This window comes from Mirounga angustirostris, unplaced genomic scaffold (genome assembly GCF_029215605.1).
Source record: "Mirounga angustirostris isolate CCGP_5_RB_7025 unplaced genomic scaffold, mMirAng1.0.hap1 SCAF_3, whole genome shotgun sequence".
NCBI classification, from domain to species: Eukaryota; Metazoa; Chordata; class Mammalia; order Carnivora; family Phocidae; genus Mirounga; species Mirounga angustirostris.
Window position 1 is genome coordinate 53306658 of NW_026991711.1, and position 24875 is coordinate 53331532.

Here is a 24875-nt window from a genome sequence, read left to right on the forward strand (position 1 = left end):
TATTGTTTTACGGTAACTCGAAGGCTCAAACGCCGTAAGTCTATCACACGTCACTTGATGTTTTCAGACCTCAATCCCGCTATGAGTCTTTGATTCTATTCCCTGACTGCTGTGCTGGGGTCTCCCGTCCCCTCAACCCCTCACCCCTGCAGTCCGTGTTCCCTCTCCTTCCTCCAATGCCCTGCAGCTCCTGTCTCTTCCTAATGACTTCCACATACACATCTTTAGCTTCAGTGTGGGAGGCCGAAGTCTGGCGCCCCTTCACAAAAGCACAGACACCACCCTGTTTCCAAAGTTGCCCATTCTGCTGCTTCATCCATTCCACCAACAAACATGTCTTAACTATGCACGGTCGTGTGTTCGTGAAACCCGACTAGATCCTCAGTATAATCCAGAAGAAGTGAAAACAATGGAGTTTACCTTTACACGGAGCTTGGAAACGAAAGCCTGTCAGCATGCTTTTAACTTAGAAGTTTTCAGAGGGCAAAACACTCACGTCATGATCCGCAAGGATTTTCTGACCATTTGCCACGAGGCTAAATTCCATTCACAAACCTCTCCACCTCCTAGGTTCTCTTCCTTAGCTTCCTACCTCGAGGGTATATTTCTTCAACAGATTTCTTTGGCTTTGCTGTTTCTCCACATTCTGCCTTTCTGCACCCATTAGCACTTTCCTTTCCTTGCGACCCCACATCCGGTTGCCCGTTCTCCTCCTTCACCTTTCCCGGCAAATGGCTGCCATTTCACTTCCACTTAATACACAAGTCCCTTGCCCCCAGACAGAAGAGAAAGAAAAAAAAAATGGGGGCCCGGGTACCTGCTGCATGCCTTGCATGGTCTGCTGCAGGAACTGCAGCTGCTGGTCCTTGGTGACGGTTTCCTCTGCTCGAAAAAGCTGTTCCTTCTCTTGTTTCAGCAGCTCCACCTCATTCCTGTAGGCATCCAGCTGCCAACGGAGACTGTCGTTCTCCTCTTTGAGAGCGTAGGCCTGAGCGGCCAGGGCTGGAAGACAAACAGAACGAGCTCCAGTCAGTCACCTTCCTGCTTAGACGGAGGAGGGGGCCTTTCGTGGGAAGGGCAGTCTCTCGCCCCAGTTCCGAAACAAAACCCAAAGGCCTTGCCCCAGGGCTCTGCTCTTGCATTTGGCGGGCATCACTGCTTTCGGCAGTTGCATCTATTCTACTTATGGAGGAATGCTTGCTGGGGGCACAGGAGTCACTCCTTCCAAAGTCCTGTCTCTTGACCTCTCCCCCCAAACCCCCTCTCAGAAGTCGGCACGTGTGGCTAGGTGGTGACAGTGTCGACAACTCCAGGCAACAATCGCACCCACCCCGGTACTGTTTCTGCAGGCTGGCACGGCGGCTCTCGGGCCCACTTTCTTTCCAGTGATCAGCCGTCCCGCAGGTTGAGGCCTGCGGCCGCCTCCCAAACCAGGAAGGAACCGACAGTCCTGCCGTTCCTCCCTGCACGGCCGCTGGGACGCATCGCACAGCTTGTTTGCTCGCTCCTATCGGAAGGGTAACCTGGTTCCATCTGTTTCACTCACAGATTAAAACTCTGCTTCCCTACAAGGCTGAGTGTTTACTCGAACACTCCTTCCTGAAACCTAAAACTCTCTAGGTGCGGATCCGGACCCCACACACATCTCCATCTTACCGAGAGACAGAGACCGTTAACGCAGGGTCTTCCACATCTCAAAGTCCAGAAACAGCGGGAACTGAAGAGAAGAGAAGAGTGAATGGTACGGAACAACACTGAGGATGGTTTCCAGCTTATTGCTTTGCGGCCTCTCCAGGGATAAGATCAGTCGGTTGGATGCCCACCACGCGACGACGCCCACCACGTGACAGACACTGGGGCCAGAGCTTCGTATGGACTAAGTCACTGCATCCCCCATCAAGCCTGCTCTTAAAACCCCTCTTGACAGATGACAGAAGTGAGGCATAGAGAAGTTACAGAACTTCTCTCATCCCACAAAATAAGTAGCAAGAACAGCCTTGGGGTGTCTGGGTGGCTCAGTTGGTTAAATGTCCAACTTTTAGTTTCAGCTCAGGCCATGATCTTGTGGGTTGTGAGATCAATACCCGTGTCCGGCTCCTTGCTCAGTTGGGGAGTCTGCTTGAAAATTCTCTCCCTCTGCTCCTACCCCCACTCATTCTCTTTCTCTTTAAATTGAATAAATCAATCTTAAAAAAAAAAAAAGTAGCATGAACAGTCTTCAAACCCAGTCTTCAAGTCACTGGGCTGTTCTGCCAGTCCGGATGCATGTAGTTCTTACCATTTGAAACTACTCTCGAATTCTCTCCTCCACTCTCCTACCAGTGTCCCACACTTTCTCCCCCACCCGGAGCAAATTCACACTCTACTGTTGTAAGCAAGACAAAAGCAGAAGAGAAATTTTAAAACTTATCAGAAACTTCTTCAGAGAAGTGGCTTCCAGTTTGTAAGAGCAGGATACGAGGCCTATTGTACAGCAGGTTCTCAGTGTGTGCTCATTTCCACCTCCCACCCCCCAAAACCAATCAGAGAGCACTGGAGGTCAGCCCCCTGCATGTTCTACCTTCACATTACAGTACACTGACAATCGATCTTCACGGAAGTGCTCTGAGACCCCAGTGAATTCTCTCCTCAAATATCAAACATCAAATTATGTTAATAATAGTTTTATAGTTGAGTGGTTTATGGTATTCTGCTTTGCAAAATGATTATGTATAGTACACACGGAAAGACTAATCAAATAGAACATGCAATTAACCAGAAAATTCCCTACCTCAAACCATTAGGGATCAATTAGTCAACAAGCATTTACTGCATACGGACTCTGTGCCCAGGCCTGTCTGGGCATCTTGGATCACAAAAGGAGGAGCGAGAATATGTCTCTTCTCTCAAGCAGCTCAGAATAGCAGAGAAACTGACACATTTGTAAAGAAACTAACACATTCCAGGGAAGAGAGAACAGCCTGATGCCTGGCATATAGTAGGCACTTAGTGAATGTTGGCTGGATGAACAAATAAATGAGCAGCTCTGTGTCAAGGGAATACATCCTGTAGGAGCTCAGAGAAGAGAAAGGAAATCGCAGACCAGAATAATAAAAGAGGGCTTAGAAGGCTGGAAGCCCAAGGACTGGGGAAGGACATCTCCGTCCAGAGCAAGAGCATAAGCAAAAGCCCAGGGAAGAGAACGGGAGGGAGACTATTTGGGGCAGGAAGGAGAGAAGCTCGATCCAAAAGGCAAGTGTTGGGCTGGAGGCGATGAGAGAAGGGTGAGCCATGTCAGGTGATGAGAGGGGACAGATGCTCGAAAGTCAGGCTAGAGAGTTCGATTCTGTGTGGCAGCCAGCTGAGAACCATTCCAGGTGCCTGGGCACCGGAGGGACACGATGAAATTGGTGATTTAGTAAGATTAGTTTGGCAGTGGTGCATGGAATGAACTGGAGGCTGAAGAGAATGAATGAAGGAAATTGTATTCAGTGTCCACGTGTGTACAAAACCAAGGAGCAGCCACTTTTACAGTTTCCGGGGACTTGAAAATCAGAAAGGACCCACAGTATGGCCAGGAGCGTGAACTAGTGCTTATTAACATCACACAGCCCAACTTCAGATCTTGTCCACACCCCACGACACCAACTCCTGACAACTCAGTTTACCAATCCACGAGGAAATGGTTATGAGGCATCCTTTGAGAGGGATGCTGTACTAGGGCAAAATTACAGAAAATGCAAATGATGGAAAAAGTGTTGGCACCACATAAGCACATTACTACATTTAGTAGCATTCAAAGACACTTAAGCCATTTCCTTAGGAAGCTCTATTTGGCCCTTTTTCAATTTAGAGTGGCATTTTTATTATCATAACTGATAGCAGGTGTTTGTGAAGAAATCGATTAGTATGCAGGGATGGAAATTACATTTTCCAAATGAATTGCATAGTCTGCAAGATACGCTGAAATCTGTGTAGCAAAATGCAAGCAGCTATAAAGCATGTGCCAGCAACATTATTTAAATAAATTATCTGAACGTAAATACATATAGGAAAGTGCACCATCCATTATTTCATGGGCTCTCTTAGAAGCTTGTGGAATGGCACTTCTTGGCTGAGCCGAGGGACCACTGTTTCTGCCAAGGAAGAGACAATGCTGTTCGCGTTTGTGGACTAGGAATGTGATATCATTATACTAAAAAAAAAACAACAACCAGCAGTTGTTAACTCTGTAACTGCCCCCCCGCCCCGCCAAATCAATACCATAGCCAATCCCATCAATGTTTTTATAACTGAGGCATATAACTAATTTACATTCCTGATTAAATGATTTCAAGCTTGGTATTTGAAAAAAAAAAAGTTTGCTCATGTGAGAGCAAAGTGGTGATTTCTAAAGGGTGAAAAATTGTATATTGACTCCACTTAACTTCAGGCCACCTGTTTGTAAACATTATTCAGTGTCATGCCACAGCCCTGAATGCACCCTTCAGAGGAGGCTTCCTGGAACATTCTACATTGTTTCTAAAAGAAACAAAACCTTGATAATTCCTAACTTAGTATCATTTTTTTCAGTATATTAAAAACTCAGAAACTTGAAAGTTCCACTCTTTCATTTCTCTCTCTCTCTTTTTTACTCTTTAGTTCTGAGACACTGTATTAAAAAGTTTTGAAAAATGTGTAATCAAGCTTCCATGATAAAATTTACCCTTGAGAGACCGCATAACAAATTCACTATTCAAATAAGCGTAAGGATTAAAAATAAACTACAGTATGCATCTTTTTGTAAGAATCCCTGAGGAGTGCACTATGTTCCAATAAATGGAATATTGAGCTAAGAGCCACCACATGTGGATTACCAATTTTCAATAATAATAAAAAAATACAGTAAGACTTGAAATGTAAACTACTCTCCTGAATATAATTAAATCTTGCTTTGGTGATTACAAAGGTGCTCCTGAATCCAGTGGTGCCTCTGGGTTACCATTAGTTCATTCACCAACCATCAGATTATTGAGAAGCTCTGCACAAGAAACTGTGGCATGGGGCCCCTGGGTGGCTCAGCCGGTTAAGCATCTGACTCTTGATTTCCGCTCAGGTCATGATCTCAGGGTTGTGAAATTGAGCCCCTCATGGGGCTCTACACTCAGCAGGGAGTCTGCTTGAGATTCTCTCCCTTTCCCTCTGCCCTTCCCCCCTGCACACAGGTGCATGTGTGCTCTCTCGCTCTGTCAAATAAAAAAAATAAAATCTTAAAAAAAAAAAAAGCTGTAGCTACAAAAGGGGAAGGCCAGAGCAGTTGTCAGTTTATACTTGCTCAGACCTTAGAAAACCTGTTACTGGGGTTTTCTGATTGGATCGAAAATGAAATAACAGCATAAGAAAAACTCTGCTAACCAAGATTAAATTACATTTCAAAAATTAGCACAGGACTCCTAAAATTACCAAAGTGACATTAGTGTAGGAAAATTGATCCAAAGATTAAATTGCACTGCTGAAAGGAGAGGTTTAAAGGTATTACAGCAGCTTGCTGTACCCTTTACTGGATTCTATATAAACCATTATTCTTTATATTAATTATGGTCAAAGTGACCTCTTCGTGTCTCCTGTATTACTTACCGTGTTTCCATGGGAACAGACAGTGGCATGCTTAACTTCTTTAAGTAAATAATCTGGTGAAAGCCTGGAAATCTCTCCTACTAGCCTGAGCCAGCCTCAGAAAAATAATTAGCACTATATGAAGAATGTAAGTTATTTTGGGTTATGTCCCAGTAAGCTGACAATATGTTAATATCTTTTTCATGCTCAGGCAAGATGTAACTAAATAATAAAACACTTTAACATATTATTTCTAACAATATCTGGATTTCTCAAGAACTGTTCCTCTCAGGGTCTTTGGGGAGCTCTGTGTTTGGCATTCTCCCCCCGCTCTGCCAGGCGTCCTCCTGGAATGCCTGTGGGGTGTTGCTCAAGTGTCTGTTTCTTTCCCACACGCAGAGTCTCTTCCAAGGATTTCATCAGCCGCTGCCCAGCTAGGCAGTTGTGCTGAGAGGTCCAGATCACAGGATGATGTGGATGGATCCAAGACCTGAAGACATCCCCACCATATCTGTTGCCTACCAGCCCCTGTGGGCTGGTGACTTAGCCACTCCCCAGGCTCCACCTGCCCCTCTGCATGCCACCTCTTCTAGCAGGCTTCCCTGCCCAGCTGTGGGAAGAACCAGCTACCAGTGTGGACGTGGTGGCAGCCAGGCCAGGGGCTCTCCCTACCATAGGGTGTGGAAGGAGGCCCAAGGGAGAGGAGGCTTCTGGCTGGGAAGGGCTGCTGAGAGTGCCTCTTTCCTGAAGAAGCTGAGGCGGGGGCCTTCAGGTCAGGCTCACACTTTGCTAAGCTGAAGGGAAGCCTGAGTAGAGATGGCTTTCACAAAGGACCCAGCAGTCTCTAGGAGAAGGCACCCAGGCAGCCAGGGCAGGATCAGGGGGAGGGAGGGAAGAGGGGGCTGGGATGTCGGGGGCTTGCAGAGACAGCACTCTAGGTACCCAGACTCATGCTTTTCTCGGCTTAGTGCAGTACTGTTCCTGAGAGGTGACTGCCCCAGAGGCTGCCACGGAACTTGTTCTCACCAGTGGGGCACGAGGGAGTGAAGTGTGTCTTCTGAATAATCAGTCTCTTCCCGCTGCTGGAATGGGCCTGGGTCTCTGAATTACCCCCATGGAGGAAAGGGGCCCAGAGACCAACAATATCTGCTTTGAACTCTTCTGTGCTCAAGAATAAAATTTTTGTTGCTGTTAAGCCCCTGAAAATGTGGGACTTATTTATCAAACAGCTGGTGTTCCTCTAATCCCAGTAATGCCTTGCATCAGGATCCCCTGGTGGGCATGCTGAAGCCCAGACTTCTGGGCCCTACCTCCAGAGTTGGCAATTTGGTGTGTCCGGGATGAAGCCTGAGAATCTGCGTTCCTCCAGGTTCTCAGGTGGTGCCGATGCTGTGGGGGTGAGGAGCACATTTTGAGAACTGCTGCTCAGACCAGCACTCACTCTCTCACTTGGTTCCTGAATTGGGGCGATGATTGGCTTGTCATTCTGGTTTCATTTCTTGACCTTCGTCTGTGTGAGCCCCAGCTCCATGCTCTGCACTGGGGAGGGCTGTCCTCCCCCAGCCCCATCCCCATGCCCCAAGCACCTCCTTATGGAGGGAGGGCGAGAGTTCTCCTTTCCCCATTTCCCCCAAATAAAAGTAGCAACACCCCAGCAGCAGCAATGGTGGTGGTAATAGCTAATAACTCTGACATGCCAAGCCATGGGCTAAGCGTATTACCTGCACAACCTTTCAGCCTCACGAAAACATGATATAGTGAATACGATTATTGTTTCTATTTTACAGGTTGATGGAGCTGGGTTTGAGTGACACGGAGGCTTGTGCAGCTGGGCGGAGGTGCAGGGTTTACACTCAGCAAGTGTGACTCCAGAACCTCTAGTATTGGGCTGGGGTAGCTTAGGTGCAGTTCAGCGCTGGAGCTGGAGAGAGGGGGAAACCAAGGACACCACCATAGTGGCAAATTTGTTGCTAAAAGAGAAAAAGCATTCCATTTGTGGCACTGTTCGGGGAGTGTTCTGCTTGAACACATGCATCTTCTGCAGGAGAATCCCTATGGGATGACCCATCTGGCACCCTTCGGGCAGTCCTGAGGCCTGACTCAAACCACATAGGGATCTTCCTTCTGCTCTGTGTCTCCCTCCTCTGAGATGGCCATGCTGATAGTTGTTAACTGCTGAGCTCCTGAACCTCAGTCAGTTAATGAGGCTCCATTAAGAGAGCTGTGTGCAAACCACTCATGCTGATCGTGGGATTCCTCAAGGACCAAAGTTAGATACCTCCCCCATCCGTCTGACCTCACCTACGTGCGCCTTTAGTTAAGAGTACAGGTGGTGGGAAACCTCCCTTCCCACAGAGTCCTGTCCCCAAGATCTTCTCTGAATGGGCTGAGGAAGCCCCAAGACAAGGCCCAGGCCCACCCTCAGCGGACCAGGGGAAGGCCTGGGGTCCTCCAGTGTCCAGGCATGGAGCTGAAATGCACCGTGGCCGCCCGCCACACGGCCAGGCTCCTGCCAGACAGCCTCCCACGGTCCCGACAAACTGTAATCGATCTGTTTTTCAGTAATAACACCTGTATCACCGCGGAAGCAGCAATCTTCCTCAAATTGCTCACGGAAATTCCTTCTGCTACGTTTTTGCAGGATTATTATTACAACTTAGCATTGACATAACATTTTATATTTGCAGTGCACATTATAGTCTGCACATTAGCTCTTATTAGGGAGAGCTAAACAGAAGCACAATGCGGTGTCTATTTCCATCTTTGTGTGAGGCCAGTGGAATAAGAGTAATTTGGAGAGTGCAGGTAAGCTAGATCCTGTTATTATAATGGCTTAAATGTGAGTCTGGAGGCACAACCGGCAGCAGGTGACTCAGGAAAAAAAAAAATCCTCTGCTTCTCCCTGCACACAGCTCTTCCTAACGAAGGGGTCTGCAGCAGCAACAGCGGCCGTGAGGGGCCGCCAGGTGCAGAAACTACGGAGAATTCACATCATGCCTTCCTGCTTTGCCACCACCTTATTAGCCTCTGATACCGCCCCCAACTGTCCTCAGGGGGAAATAAGCGAAGGAAAGAGGCTTACCCACTTCTTTCAATGGCAGGCGAAGTCTGCCATTTAAAATACTGTTGAAGGATGCTCTGTGGGCTGAGGGATGCCTTTCGAGGCCTCAGGCAGGCACCTATCAGCGAACCCCCAAATTTTAGCAGAGCGCCTACTCTGGGCTAAGCACAGCCCTGCCTGACCTCAGTGGCTCCCTGCCCAGCTGTGGGAAGAACCAGCTACCAGTGTGGACGTGGTGGCAGCCAGGCCAGGGGCTCTCCCTACCATAGGGTGTGGAAGGAGGCCCAAGGGAGAGGAGGCTTCTGGCTGGGAAGGACTGCTGAGAGTGCCTCTTTCCTGAAGAAGCTGAGGCGGGGGCCTTCAGGTCAGGCTCACACTTTGCTAAGCTGAAGGGAAGCCTGAGTAGAGATGGCTTTCACAAAGGACCCAGCAGTCTCTAGGAGAAGGCACCCAGGTAGCCAGGGCAGGATCAGGGGGAGGGAGGGAAGAGGGGGCTGGGATGTCGGAACCCCAGATCCAGGCAGCAGGTGTATTGAGAGGGACATCGCCCCACCCCGACTCTACCTTTTCTTTTGATTAAACTTCAATTTTCTTTTTCACTTTCAATCCGTATGTTGATTTCTAAGACTCAGGGCCACCTTCCCCGCCCCTCTTAAAGGCTTTTATTATTATTTTTGTTAAGATTTTATTTATTTATTTGAGAGAGAGAGAGAGAGAGAAATAGCACGAGTGGGAGGGGCAGAGGGGGAGGGAGAGAGAATCTCAAGCAGATCCCATGCTGAGTGTGGAGCCTGACGTGGGGCTCAATCCCAGGACCCCGAGATCATGACCTGAGCCGAAACCAGGAGTCGGATGCTGAACTGATTGCACCACCTAAGAGACCCACCTTCTGAAGGCTTTAAAGATTCTTTTTCAGAGCAGTCAGACTCAGACCAAGATAAATCACACAACGACACAGGTGTTTGGGGGTAGCCACCCCTCCCTTGGCCGTGGCCGCCACCCTTTCAGACAGAGCTCCTCCCTTGGGGACAGTACTGTACCACTGGGTTTTGTTCTGTGCAACTTCACCCTAACTAGCAATCGGTCTTGTCCAAAGAGAGAAATTTTAAACAGCAACCCTTCCCTTGCAGCAATTACCGTGTGGGGACCGTCACCACTTTTTCTCCACCAACATGCGGATTCCTTTCCCTTTTAACAAATGGTCATTTCTAATTTTCTTCAAGAAACCTTCCTCTCGAGAAGCGATGATTTCCTGCTCCTACTAACAGCCTCTCCCCCAGACACACAAACACACACCCACATAAAACATACCCACACTCTGAAATGTGAAATGAAGGTCAGCCCGAACCTAAACAATGTTCTCAGATCTAGGCAACATCTTGGGCAAAGAATAGCAACTTTTCCCACAGAGTTTTTGTTTTCATAAAAATACTTGGGATAACAAAGATGAGTTGTAAAGAGACACTTTTTTCTCCCCTCAGTTTTTATGCCTTATATAAACTTTATCCGGTCTACTACGAGAGAACCAACACGTAGCTCTTAAGCTTGGGGGGAAGTGGAGGCTGGTGCTGGCACGTCCTCTCCACCATCCTGGTCACTAGCATTGAGATTCATTTATACCCACGTATTTGTGCCTGGTATTAGGACAGAAAGAATCCCATCCTCTCGAAATGTATCACCATGGCAGCATGACACTGCCTATGAATAACTAAGGCCAATATGCCTCAGAAGTTTGTTCCACACGCAGCCTTCCTTTGTCCCACTTTGGTAGCTCTTAAATGAGAATTCTTGGACCCATCCCAAACCCTCTGAATCTGAGCGTCTGGATGTGCACTTCAGCCACTTTCTAGGGTGGGTGCAGTGCCTACCAAAGTTTTAGAACCACCTCCCCTGCTTTTTAGGGACCAAATCCCCATTTCTTCATGCTTTCTTCTTAACTTTTTTCCAGTCTTATACTTTTCATTTTTTTTTGACCCCTGCCTTCTCTAACAGCTTTTCTGTTCTTAAAAGGACCTTCCCCTGTCTAGCTCTGACCATCCAACATGGCCGTCTAGGCCTCTCTGCCACCTGCCTTGCCTTCTCACATTTCATGAATCTATCTACCTGCTCCTCTCTGCTACTTACTGCCTCTCCCGTGATGATAGTGTGACTGAATGCTTTCATAAATCCTCCAGGCAGTGTCTCCAAAACACATTTTTCTGATCTACTGGATGTTGTTGTGTACTACTTTTCTTTGCAGCCATATTTCTGGAGAAAGTTCCAGCTGCAGCCGGTCTGTGGCTTGCACCCAGGAGAGGCCCAGCTCGACCTCTGTGCTCTGTGGGAACTAACGACCCCTGACCATGGCCCTCAGACCAGCTTCCCCCTGAGGAGAGGGGGCCCATCCTGTGTGCGTGCTCTCCCCAGACCCATCGCTGGATCCTCAGAGGCTTTTCTCTTTGGCACGGGGCCAGGCATCACTGCTTCCTTGTCTCACCCCTGATGGATGAGAAAACAGTCCCTGGCTATTCTCTTAGAGTCTGAGAAAAGCCAAGACTCTGTTCTTGGCCTTCATCACATTTTTCTGTATCAGACTACCTTCACTTTTTTTTCCTTCCTCCCAACTAGCCTTTTTCCCACTAGCCGAAGGATATGTCGCATGTTCGTCACACAGATGTGAGGAGGGGGTTGTCCGCCTGTGTCATGCACACCATACTTAAACTAATAATTGAGCTCCCATTCATTTCTTCTTTTTTCGGTCCTTTAGCATTGCCTATGTCAGTCACTTCCTTGCCAATAAACATTTTTATCTTTTACTTCATTTTTATTGTCTTTTCATATTTTATTACCCTACCTCAACCTGCTTTTTTCCCTTTCTTTCTTACGTATTATTAACAGACATCAATCCTCATGTTACATACCAAGCCTCTGTGAAGCAGAAATACCTGAGCAGTAATTTATAACTTACGTGAGTGGGACTGAACTCCCAGGCATTGCTAGGAAAGCTTCCCCGCTCTTTGTCATGTGGAGGCAGGGCTGTGAACCACTCACTTACACCTTCTGTTATTGCTCACCAGTGTCCATTCTCCACATGGCCACGGTACCAGGTATTTGCAAAATGCCATGGAATCCCTTACTTGGTTATTTCTTACAACCTCAAGTGAACTCTCTTAGGATGAGCCTTATGTTACTACTGAGAAGGCTGAGGCTCAGAAGAGACCCATCGTTTGCCAAGCCACACCAGAAATAAAACTCAGATACCTCCAGGGGCCTCTAACCTCATCTGGTTCCAAGTTATTCTTTACTATATTCTGTGTCTCCAAACTTTACTATATTCAGTTTCTTCCAGGGACTCCAATTCTCACTCATGTATCCATTTCCTCAGAGCCTTTCTGGTGATTTTACCACCCAAATGACCCTCTCATCCAAAGAGCATCAAGGTGAGCTTGGCCTTCCTTAGGCCCAGGAAGTAAGAAGGAAATGTGGAAGGAGGCCTTCCAAAAATTTGTTTTCAGAACTCTTGATTTCTCATCCATTCAGATGGTTCCAGTTCACATTCTTCAACTGGACGCATCTTCTCATTACTTTTTTCATCCCCAGAGTTTGAGTGCTACAAAATCCTGTTTCGACAAACTTCGCATTCATCTTCCCCGAGTCCTTGGGCAGGGAAAAGTGCACATATTTTAAAAAATGCCTAGATGGCTAAATTATAGCAATTTTTCCCTGGGAGAGAGTTGTTCAGATATTAAAACCCTCTGTGTATTGAGTATGATAATTTTTCTTATATCCCCACGAAAAGCAGTTTTTGCTTTGCTCATTAAAATGATTTGTTTTTGGTTTTTGATCAGTGTAATTTTTCAGGTAGCAATGTTTTATTCTTACTAGCAACTCCTTAAAAACCCTCCACGAGTGCTGAAGCCCCAGTTAAGCACTATTAATCAAACACTAAATGCTTTTAAACAGCTCTACCCCTTTTTCTAATTGAGAAATAGAGCTGTTTGGGCAAGTTTATGAGGTGACCTTGATTGAATTAAAGAGGTCAGGGATGGAACAGACTTCAAACTCATATTCAATGATTTTAAAGAAATGACTTCCCTCCAATTAAACAGGAATTAGCATGAAATATTTTGTTTCTGAAAGGTTAAAAGAATTCCTCTGAGAAACTAGCTCTCGTTTGCTAGCTCTTTATTGAACATGAGAGAGAAGGCGCCATGGATAGTTTTATATAACGTGCTCTGTTAACATGGTACTGATGATCTGGCATCAATTATAACATTCCTAAGAGTCATAAATGTTGTATTGAAGGGGCAAAGAGTCCAATTTAAGTTTTAATTTCTATTTCAAAAGCCCAAAGACCCAACAATTTTCAATCACTAAAAAAAAAAATCAAGATACATTTTCCATCTGTGTTAATTTCAACCTAGTTCTAGGGGGAAAGGTTTCAAATATTACCTAATTTCTTTGCTATTCCTCCTTTTAGCTTCATCCCTCACCTTGCCATAGTCCCCCATCTTTTAATGACCTGAAAGGACATGTCATTCTTCCTGTTCTAAAAAGTAACACATAGAGTCTTTGTTGTAGAATTATGGAAGCAGGATTCTGCAGAGGAGGGAAAAGGGACCAACATGTGTGGTGGTTTGGGGACTCCAGGATATTCTTTTTTTTTTTTTTCTTAAGATTTTATTTATTTGACAGAGTAAGAGAGAGAGCACAAGCAGGGGGAGTGGCAGGCCAAGGCAGAGGCAGAGGGAGATGCAGGCTCCCTGCCGACCTAGGAGCCTGGGATCATGACCTGAGCTGAAGGCAGACGTTTGACTGAGCCACCCAGACGCCCCATCCAGGATACAGTTTCTGGGGAGCCAGTAGTCCTGAGAAGAACAATGGCCACATTCTTTTGTGTCCCTGCTCCTGTCAACTTCAGAGAGTCGTGCATAGATTATACACAGGAGGGAGGCAAAGGGGGTGGGACAGAGAGCAAGAAGGGACTTTAAAACCACATTCTTCTTACGAGATTTGGAGCAAGTTAGTAAACCTCCATTAGACCTCAGGGTCCTCATCTGAAAAACATGGTCAGTACTATGAGGATTAAATAGATACTAGTTGTGGGGTTTTTTTTGGGGGGGGGTGTCCTAAACTGAAAAAAAAAAAAAAGTCCTTTAACAGATTAGAAATTAGTTCTTCCTAGTTTGAATTTCCTGTCCCATCATTCCACACATTCTTGTTCACCTACTATGTACAATATCATATGCTGGCCATTCAGAAAGGAAAGGATCTCAAACTAGTCTTTAAGGAGCATATGAGGTGCAAGATCCTCCCATGTCATCATGTTTCCACTCTTATTTGCTTGAAACAAAACATAAACCAGGGATAAGACAGAATCAAGATGGACAGATTTATACAACCTCTTCTCAGATAATCTCTGCTCTCACAGTTCTTTATGTCAGAGAATATCTGTTCACTTAGGCTCTAACTGCCAAGGGTACTGGGAGCAGACATTGTATGGACCCATGACCCAGGCCTATTCCAGGAAAAGGAGAACTCTGATCATGTACTACGACGATTCTTCAGAGTAGATAAGCAACACTCTCAGATCAAAGACTGAGTCTCAATTAGTCTTAAAAAGGACTTTGCTAATTTTTCCCCTTAATCTGGCACTGCAAGACAAATACCATGATCCCAAATACATCATAAAAATTCAATGAATATTCATTTTATCACTGCTTTGTACTATGACATTGCTTGAGATAATTCACAGAGACAAAGAGCTAATAAAGATAGACAAATGGAAGGCTTTAGGATACTCAGATAATACAAACTATACTACAAAAGTCTGGTATGGCAGGTGGAGACAATTCTTTAAAAACTGATAAATCACTAAAAGAAGAATAAAATCTTATCCTACCTCCACAAGATTTGCCAAATTGTCACTTATGTTGTACCTGAAAACTTATAATGACAAAAACTACCCGATATAAACTTGCAGAATTTATTTGGTATTTCAACTAATTATTGTTGGGGGTTAAAAAAACCCCACATTTTTCTCATTAAATTAAAACATGGGATGGAGAGGGAGAGGACATATTACTTGTAAGATCTCTTCTGGATCAAAACGTCCCTGAGTCTGTGCATCTCATTAGGGTTGATACTATTGTAGATGCTGTCCCTCAGACTTTGAGATTTATTGAGCAGTACATCTCATAAAAAAAGAAAAAAAAAAAAAGCCCCAGGAACAAGGAAGCTGGGACAGCACTTCAGTAAGTCTGAAATTAGATAGTCAATAAACTGGCGATCTTCTCGTTGGCTCTTCCAGCCCCTGGGGATGCAAAGGAAATATGGGATGAGATGGGAAATAAAAGGGCTAATATTGTAGCTCAGATCATTCTAGATCAACGATCAAGTCTGTGCCTGTGTTTTGAGAATTACCTCGATTTTTCTCTTCACTTGTTTGGAGAGTTTGGGAATGGAAAACAGGAATTGGGACAGTATGTGTGGTTCACCAAAGGAAATGCATGACCGGGCACAGCTCCTTCCCCAACGTACTTCACCTCTTCAAAGCATTTCTTCTTCTTGCCTGAAGCCACAGAACAGATTGCTTTTGAGGAAATAAATATCACTCAACTAGAAAAGAGACGGTGCCAATTTCCTGAATATTTTTAAAAGCTGGCATTTCTGTTGGAATGGGTTTAAGAACAGTTTGCTGGATGCACTGCCTATGTTGAAGCCAATCTCTTTCTAGTTAGTAGAAAATACAGAAAATAATGGGAAGACTAAACATAAGCCCCAGTCAGCGTTGTCTGGAATAACATTTTAAGGTAATAAGCTCTCCAATCTACCTTTGCCTCCCAAATAGCATCATGGTGCCATGCACATCGCAGACATTGATTTTATTTGATAACTGACTCTTATGATGCCCCTTAAGGCATTTGAGGAGTTTTCTTTTTCCCATTAAACTTAGTGGTGGCATATGAAGGTCACCAACCTGGGAAAGAAGGAAACTAGCACTGAGTTCTAGACTTTCCATTGCTACCTTAAGGAAATAACGTAACTTCTCAACATGTGACTGCACATTCCTATCTGTAAAAAAAAAAGAAGGTGGTTGTACGAGATGATTTCTAAGGGCCTCTTCCACATCTGAAGAGACTCATCATTGCCACTCCCTGTGGGTGCAAATTCAACATGGCTGCCTGGTTTAGAACTTGAATTATTTCTTGACTCTTTATTTAATAGTTATGCAAATATGATCAGCCCTTGGAATAAGAAACTGTAAGACAATATGGTCTGGAGATTAAATGTGGAAATTTCCTCATGTAAAGCAAAAGAAGGCAATTCAATAAAGTTCCATCATCTGTTACTGGTTACTATTTGTTACTACTTTTCATTTTCCTGTATAGTTGGAAATGGTTAGGTATTCCCCAACCAATGTGAATTTCATCATAGTTTCTCTTAGGTAATTTTAAAATTAATATTTATTGTAGTTTAATTATTAAAATAATACAGGTATATTTTGTGGAAATTTTTGAGATGCACAGAGAAGAAAACAAAAATCACCTGTAGTTACACCATCTAGAAATAATCACTCTGAATATTCTGACCTATATCCTTACTTATTTTCCCCTAACATACAAATTGTGAATACAACATATATATAAACCACTTGGAATGATCCATACATTGATTTGTAACTGATTTTTATCACTTAGCAATATACTGAGAACCTCTCATGCCATGATATAGTCTGCCAGAGTAAGATTTTTCTCAAGGCTGCTTATGGATATGTAATTAATTAACCCATATCCCAGTGTTAGATATTGATGTGTTGCTAAAGTAATTCTGATAACTGAAAATTTAGATAACTGCATCAAGTGGCAATGATGCATGTCCCTCAAATGGAAAGCAAAGGCCTCTGGGACACAGCAGCTTTGGAAGCTATAGTGGGCTCATTAAAGAACCTCCAGCACCCTACCTGAAGCACCACAATGAATACACTCCATCTTGCAACGTCTGCTCCAGAGGTGTTTCTCCCTATTTCTCTGCTACTGCTGGGGAATCCAAAATAAAATTTCCTTTCTTAACCACTTCCCAGAAGGCTGCACACATTGTGTCCTGGAATTGGAGAGGAGTGGCTGAGCCCTTAGTCCCTCCCTGGTATCAAGGACATTCACCCAAGGAAAAGAGAAGAGTCTCTAAGCTATTTAGACATGGGAGAGCTTACTGTAATAATAATTTGAAAACTGCTATAAACTTCAAAGTCTAGGGGCTTCTAAGTATCATATCATGCAGGTGGAATTTCCAAGAAAGGGATGAGAGTAGTTACTTCTTTCAGTTACTTTTTTCATTAGCTATGAGGCCCTCAACTGTGTATGGCTTCCTGGAATTCTATAGGATGTCCTCTTGTCCTGGCTTGCTGTATTCATACAGTAGACCTAGCATCGTCAGGTCTTTGACTAACGAAGCTTGTGGGCAACAGTGTTAATGAGTCAAGGTATAATAACTATGTCACCAACTGTGTTTTGATGAACAAAGCAATATGAAAACATAGGAGAATTAGGACAAAGATGTTCATAAACAGTACATCAGTGCTAAGAAGTTGGTAACAGCATTATGTTTTAATATTGTCTGGTATTGATTCTTTTGGCCAATGTCCCACTTTAATAGTGTTATAGTCACACTTTAAGATTTTAGATGGAGAGGTACAGAAGAAAAATCAATAGATACTATCTTTCCACTACCAACCAGTCCCATATCTATAGCCTCTCTGCCACACTCACATTTAAGGGACCTAAAAGATGCTTTGGGGATGGCTGGCCCAGTTATCATGCTTTTAATAACCTCAAGTATCCACTCTGACCACCTCAAAGATTATAGCTTCGACTCACAAAGATTCATGCAAAGGAGCCTATGATCCAGAAAAGATACCCACTCATTTTCTCTATATTTTCTATTTCATTGACATAAAAAAAGGAAGCTTTAGGGCGCCTGGGTGGCTCAGTTGTTAAGCATCTGCCTTCGGCTCAGGTCATGATCCCAGGGTCCTGGGATCGAGTCCCATATCGGGCTCCCTGCTGGGCAGGAAGCCTGCTTCTCGCTCTCCCACTCCCCCTGCTTGTGTTCCTGCTCTCGCTATCTCTCTCTCTGTCAAATAAATAAATAAAATCTTAAAAAAAAAAAAAAAAAAAGGAAGCTTTAAAAAAAAATTCACTGTTACAGAAGGAGAGCTGTCTGAAAATAAAATCCATGTAGAATTATTGTTTCTGACACTTAAAAAATATATAGATAAGTACTTCTATAGTTAAGCTGTGCAGGAGAAAAAAAGATTAAAAAACGAAACCATCTTTTGTAGTATTATAACAGTTTTCTTCTTTCATTCTTCTTAATCATTAGATTTTCCAAAATGACCAAGTATAATTTTTAGATGAAAAACAGATTTTAGGGGCGTCTGGGTGGCTCAGTTGTTAAGCGTCTGCCTTCAGCTCAGGTCATGATCCCAGGGTCCTGGGATGGAACCCCGCATCGGGCTCCCTGCTCAGCCGGAAGCCTGCTTCTCCCTCTCCCACTCCACCTGCTTGTGTTCCCTCTCTCACGGTCTCTCTCTGTCAAATAATAAATAAATAAAAATTTTTAAAAAAATTTTAAAAAACCCAAAAAAACAGATTTTATTTCTAAAATGTTACATGCTGCTGGAGGGCAATGAGCTGATCTACTAAAAGTATTTTCTATAAGCACCAACTAGAATCAGTTGATTCTAAGGGACACTTGACAAATTGTCAGTGTTGAAAAGGATAATCCCCGTTTCACGATCAGAAATTCCTATTTATTATTTACAAACTAAAAAAGGAACAATTAGGAATAAATACTACTAAGGAATTCTTTCTTATGTTTAGAAAGAAAAAAAAAAAACTTACAAACTTACCCAGATTCTGTCATCTAAACTCCCTTGAAAATATTCTGATTTTTTCCAGAAGTTGTGCAAACCACACTTAAATTCCAACAACACTGTGTTAATTTTGCTCAAATGCAAGCTGAAAACATATTTTAACATCCTGTCAGGATGAGATACTAAGAGTGTCGATAAAATGACACTAAAATAAATGTAAATTTAGATTGCGGTTACAAGTGGCTGCCTGACTCTGGGAAGATGTTAGGTTGCTATAGTATTTTCCATAGCAACTTTGCATCTTATTACATAAATATTCCCTCATTGTCCTTACAGCCTACTCAGGAAACAGGATTAAATCTACTCTCCTATGGAATGATCCTGCGTCAGACCTTATCAGAATGAAATGCCCAGAAAACATAATAAACCGCAATCTAGACGGTGGTGCTTTGGCAGGTGAGAGGCGTCAGTGCCGCGGGCTGGGCCTGAGCGGCTGTGTGGTGACCTTGGGCTGCACGCTGGCTATTCGTCTACGCCCTGCCCAGGTCCCGGGCTCTGCAGTTCTCCCTGTGTGAGGATGGGCTGTGAACTTCCTCACTTTTCTCCTCTGCCTGCCAACTGCCCATCAGCCCAAGCCCTTCACCAGGCCCAGGGGCTTGAGTCACTAGGCAAAAAGCCAGAGCTTAACAGAGCCGCAGCCTGCTCCCCAAATGCAGCTAGACTCTGTGCGGGGCTGTCACACAGGAAACCATTAGGAGAACCACCCCCAGCTCCGAGCTAGCCTGCACCAGGTATAGACTCTTTGAGATCCTCAGCGAGGGTTCTACTGGGTTTTGCGGGCATGCAGCGCAGTTGCACGGTTAGAGTATCGGGCAAAATCTGTGGTCTCCAAGACACAACACAATTTCAGCAGAACAAATCAATTTTACACAAAACACGCGGTTAGGGAACATTTGTGCCTATGTGAGAGATGTCAGGAATATGACATTGCCAGGTACTACATACAAATCAGATTATAAGGGGGCTAAGCTTAAAGAGAGCTTAGGCTTCAAATGTGACTTTACAAAACACACATACAGTCTTGTTGGACAGGAGTGCTTCTATTACAAAGGAATCCTAGGCTTGAGGATCAATTTAATAGCATCTGTCTCTTGCATTTAAAAGGTAAGGCAATTTACAAAAAAATATATATATATTTCTACACTCTTCAAAATCATGTCCTTTATGAAAAGGAAACTATAACTGCACATGAAATCAGGGAACTGAAAAATCTATCTGAAATAAACATTTGTTTGATTTCCTTTGGTAAGATTAGCAAGATTTTAAAGGGAAGGGGGTTGGGGGTGGGCAGCCAAAGCCTAGGCATCTTGAGAATGAAGTTCTATTTCAAGAGTTCAAGAATGAAGCAGGCTGCTCAGCCCACATCATAAGATTTATTTCATCATCTTTCAGCCATATTAGTTTTAATTAATCACATTTCTTTTTTGGCACTTGGATTCCCAGAAGACATTCTGTTGTGGTTCAAAATAAAAGGCTCATCTTTAATACAGTGGTAGCTGATGGACACACGCCGCTGCTCTTTCTCTCCTTCAGGTTGTCATCACATGTGAAAACAGAAGTCTGCTAACAGATTATCCTTCCACGCTCCTCTCACCACTGGTGCCCCTGCCTTGGGGTCTGCTGGTGTGGGGAACTCAGCATGGCTATGGCCTCACCCAGTCATCTCACTTTTCACATCTGAGCACTCTTTTCCCTCTGCCGAGTTCCAAGCAACTCCAGAGTAAGCCTGCTTAGATCACATGCCATGTTTCCTAAAGGCTTCTACCAGCTGTGGGCGACATGGCCCCCTTGAGTGGGCCCCCATGAGTCGGCAGCAGGACCCGGCTCTGGTGTCCAATGGCTCCTTCCTTCTGTGCCCAGGCTGGTGCCTGGGGCAGCAGTAATCCTCTTCTCATGCTTGTGACAAATTGTAATCTGTTGGGCATCCTTTATGTCTTTCAAAAACACTCTTGTATAGGAAATAAACTAAAGCAGAAAAAACAATGGCAGTCCCAGTGTTCAAAGAGATCAAGGGGAGGTGAGCCTGAGTGGTTCAGTCGGTTGAGCTTCTGATTCTTGGTTTTGGCTCAGGTTAGATCTCAGTGGGGAGGCTGCTTCTCTCCCTCTCCCTCTGCCCATACCCCCCCCCTTTAAAATAAATAAATAAATAAATACTTTTTAAATTTTTCAAGATTCATTTGAGTGAGAGAGAGAGAGCCCGCGAGAGTGCACGAGCAGGGGGAGGGGCAAAGGGAGAGGCAGACTCCCCACTAAGCAGGGAGCCCTATGTGGGGCTGGATCCCAGGACTCTGAGATCATGACCTGAGCCAAATGCAGATACTTAACCGACAAAGCCACTCAGGTACCCCAATAAATAAATAAATCCTTAAAAAAAAAAACAAAGAGGGGCACCTGGGTGGCTCAGTTGTTAAGCGTCTGCCTTCAGCTCAGGTCATGATCCCAGGGTCCTGGGATCGAGCCCCGCATCGGGCTCCCTGCTCAGCGGGAAGCCTGCTTCTCCCTCTCCCACTCCCCCTGCTTGTGTTCCCTCTCTTGCTGTGTCTCTCTCTGTCAAATAAATTTAAAAAATCTTAAAAAAACCCCAAAAAACAGATCAAGGGGATAGTCAGAGAGAGCGTAATTATTATTACTATTAATTTTTTTTTAACCTCAAGCTTTTGGCTACATGTAGAATTATTCAGAAAACTGAACACTGCTAATTCCAACTGAACTTGATTGGAATCAGTTAGCTGAAAGATTTGGGAAATCCTTGCTGGACATCTTATTGAAATTAGAAAAATAAATCTGTACCTACATGTGGTAAGTTTCCATGGCAAATCAACAACCAAGAAAACACTTTTCATAATTAAAAGAGTATGTGCTCCTATAAAGAGCTCAGAGTTTAAATGAGGTGTAATCAAAATCCAAGAACATTTGTTTGTGCATTATGAAATGTTTTAAGGGTGGTCTATTATGAAAAGATATTTTAGTTTTACTCTTCTAAAATTTGCATTCAATGTACAATCTATACTCACCATATACTGGATAAGGTGCATACGCTGGATAGTGATATTCATTTTGGTTTATATTGAATTTAAAGCAATGGCTTTAGAACATATTTGGCATTAGGCTTTGAGGCATTTCGGCACTGTACTTTTATTGACTTAAAATGTATAGTTCTTCTCTTCAAAAAGTATCTCACACTCTTGAGGGCAGGACAGACTGTCTAGCCCTCTCCATATCTCCTGGGCTCACAGTGCCTTGAGCACAAGAAGGGCTTGACAAATGTTTGTTGATAATTAGAATGATGCTGAGCGTCAGCTCTCTGGGCCCTAGCCTATTCAGCACATGGCACTGGATTCTGAATGGGTAAGAGTTTTGCACATTTTGGAGAAATGGATCATCCTTGTTTGAACAAGCTTCTTAATGCTTGCCATTTAAATTTCGAGCAAATGTTCTCAGGGTTACACCCTTCCCATCAACTTATAGGACAAAGGCATCAAAAAGAAGAAGGGGAATATGCAATTGAAGTCAACAAAATTCACTTACTCAGTGAAAGGCCCAGGGCCAAGTGCTGGAGGGTGACTAAGGCAAGCAGAGTTCACAGTGACTGAGCACTTGCCATGACACTGTAAGTACAGCTGGGAGGTCTCTACCCGCATGGACTCCATAGTACACCTGATCGGGCTCCGCCCCCCACACGAGGCCTTACACTCTGGACAGACTTCCTCTTTTCCTCCCTTTTCCCCCTGTGCACTCCTGCCCACCCCCACTGCCAACCTGGAGGAGGGAGGGGTAGAAGGAGCAATAGATCTGGTTTTTAAAGTTGGGCTTAATTCCAGTGAGAGGCAGACTTTGCAGCAATAAATTTGAATTTTTATCAAAAATTATCTTCATAGGTTTTGGAGCAGGATGCCAATCTTCTTGAATGAATGCTTCGATAAATCTGTCTTGATTTTCAAATTTATTAACAAAACTCATTTTCATTTTTATCGGCATCTTAGTTTTGCTCCAGCAAACTCCGTTTCCCCTTTAAGAGTCAACTGATAAGGAACAGTGAGCTGCCTGCCCAGAATTAGATGGTAGTGAGGACAGTAGTGGGGAACTCTCTAGCCAAAGACACATTGCGGAGTTATTACGTGTGGTAAAAGGCAAAAGTACAATGAAATCTTCTTCATAACCAGAAAAGCAGAGATATCCTAAAAGACATGGATTTAAAAATAAATAAATAAATAAACCCAAGCTATCACATAAGTCCTCACAAAAAAATCCTGTCCTTTCTAGAAACCAAAGTCGACTCTCTCCGCCTCCCCCTCAGAAATAAAAGCCATGCAGGTTGGTCTCTGCTCTAGGAGGAAGTGAAGAGCAAGGGAGGCCGTGGTGGACCCGCCTCACTCATCCTGCAAGGAGGTGGCTTTGCCACAGTCCTCTAGGGCAGGAGGCTCCACGAAGGATGTTCTCCCCTGGAATTCCCAAGAAGTCTTGGGTCACCCACTGACCGGGAGGTTGGAGGCCAAAGCTCACTGTTTGAGCAGAAAGGAGGACGGCAAGGGATTCTTTAAAGAATAGAGGCATTTACTTCTAGGTCAGCCCTTGGCAATTGCCGCCAGTGAATCAGAGCACTAAGTTTTGAGATGTCTGCTCCTGGGTGATGGACAGATGCCAGTTTGCACCTAAAATGAATGCGGAGTCGCCTGATGATACCGCTGAAAGGTGTGTTTCCCTCAGGCTGCAGGGCCTCAATCCCTCCCCTTCCAGCAGCCGTTTGCAGGGATCCGGCGGAAGCTTGGTCAAAGCACCAGATGGGAATTCTTGTGGTCAGGTGATGTCCCTGAATATGTTGGGCTGAAAGAAAAACAGCTGCCAGCCTTTTGGCGGGATCTTCAGGGCCCAGAGGAATAAAAAAGGTTAGCTGCTTCCCCTCCCCTCTAATTGGTCCTGAGCTTTCCCCCATAAACCATACGTTGCGTTCTCTGGACCATCTCATTTTTGAAAAGCACGAAAAAGATTCTGAACTCCCAGGAACCTGGCATTTGAACTCCAGTTCTTCCATCTCTTCCCCGGCACTCGGTATAGAACATGCTCCGTGCTGTGTTCATTCATGCCGCTGACCAAGCAACAAGCCTGGAGAACTCAAAGTTCAGCTCCTGCTTAGGCTCTTACCAGATGCCTGAGGGGGAAACCAACAGAGATCTGGGAAGCAGGCTCTCAGTGAAGCTTCCAGAGAGGATCTCGTGTCTCTGCTGAGCAAACAGAACTTTGAGTTCTTCTGCAGCAGAGCTCAGGGGCTGATCCTGGGGGTCTGTGCTTGCTGCCATGGTCTGTAAGACTTCCCACTGGAGCTGACTGTTCTGAGTCATTCTTATTCTTGTCTTCTTCTGAGCAAACTATGAAACTTTACACATTCCTTACTTGGGAAATTGATAACTTGTTTAAAAAGAAATGTCACCCCCAAATTAAAAAAAAAGCCACGGGTTCAAATAAGAATTTCTGATGGATTCAGTTCTTTTCTTCTACACCTACCTTATAAGAATGTTAAAGATCCAAGTTTCATGTAAAGTTGCCCCTCATCTAGAAACTTCAGAAATGATGAAAGCTTTCTTGAGGGGAAAAAACAATTATTTATTTATCAGAAGATCTCATTAAACTTAAGATATTCACATTAAAACTCGCTCTTTTCTTTTGATAAATGAAGGTTTGCCGAACAGAGATTGCTGTCCTCAAATAAGCAAGTCTAAGTCCAATAATCAAGCGGCCCTGAGAAATCTCACAGCCACTTAATCAGAGACATACATTGACACATAAATGCTAGGTTCATTTCTCAGACAAAGGATGTATGGCTTCAACAAATAGAGCCATGGCGCCTGCTTTTATGCTAAGCTTCTAAAAGATTTAAATGAGTGGAATTTGAGGATGAAAGGGAAATTTTCTTTCTTTCTTTTTTTTTTTTTTTAAAGATTTTATTTATTTATTTGACAGAGAGAGACACAGCGAGAGAGGGAACACAAGCAGGGGGAGCGGGAGAGGGAGAAGCAGACCCCCCGCTGTGCAGGGAGCCCGATGCGGGACTCGATCCCGGGACTCCAGGATCATGACCTGAGCCGAAGGCAGTCGCTTAACCAACTGAGCCACCCAGGCGCCCTAAAGGGAAATTTTCTAAGGCACTGGTCCTGAAACTTTAACATGCATCAGAATTTCTGGAAGGATTTAAATCACAGATTGCTGAATCTCACACCCCCAACACCTCTGCCTCGCCTAGAGTTTCTGATTCCTTAGGTATTGAGTAGGACCCGAGGATTCACATTTCTAAGTTCCTAGGTGATGCTGATGTTGCCGGACTGGGGACCA

General features: G+C 44.4%; 1 protein-coding gene across 9 annotated transcripts in view; it reads right to left on the bottom strand.

Moving 5' to 3' along the window:
- ENOX1 (ecto-NOX disulfide-thiol exchanger 1) overlaps positions 1-24875 on the bottom strand; it is a 550660-nt gene that overhangs the window by 100542 nt on the left and 425243 nt on the right. For all 9 annotated transcript variants that reach the window (XM_064586067.1, XM_064586069.1, XM_064586066.1 and 6 more), the window contains one exon: positions 818-1002. In XM_064586067.1, the coding sequence (XP_064442137.1) occupies positions 818-1002 (185 nt within the window). The remainder of the gene's footprint in view (positions 1-817; positions 1003-24875) is intronic.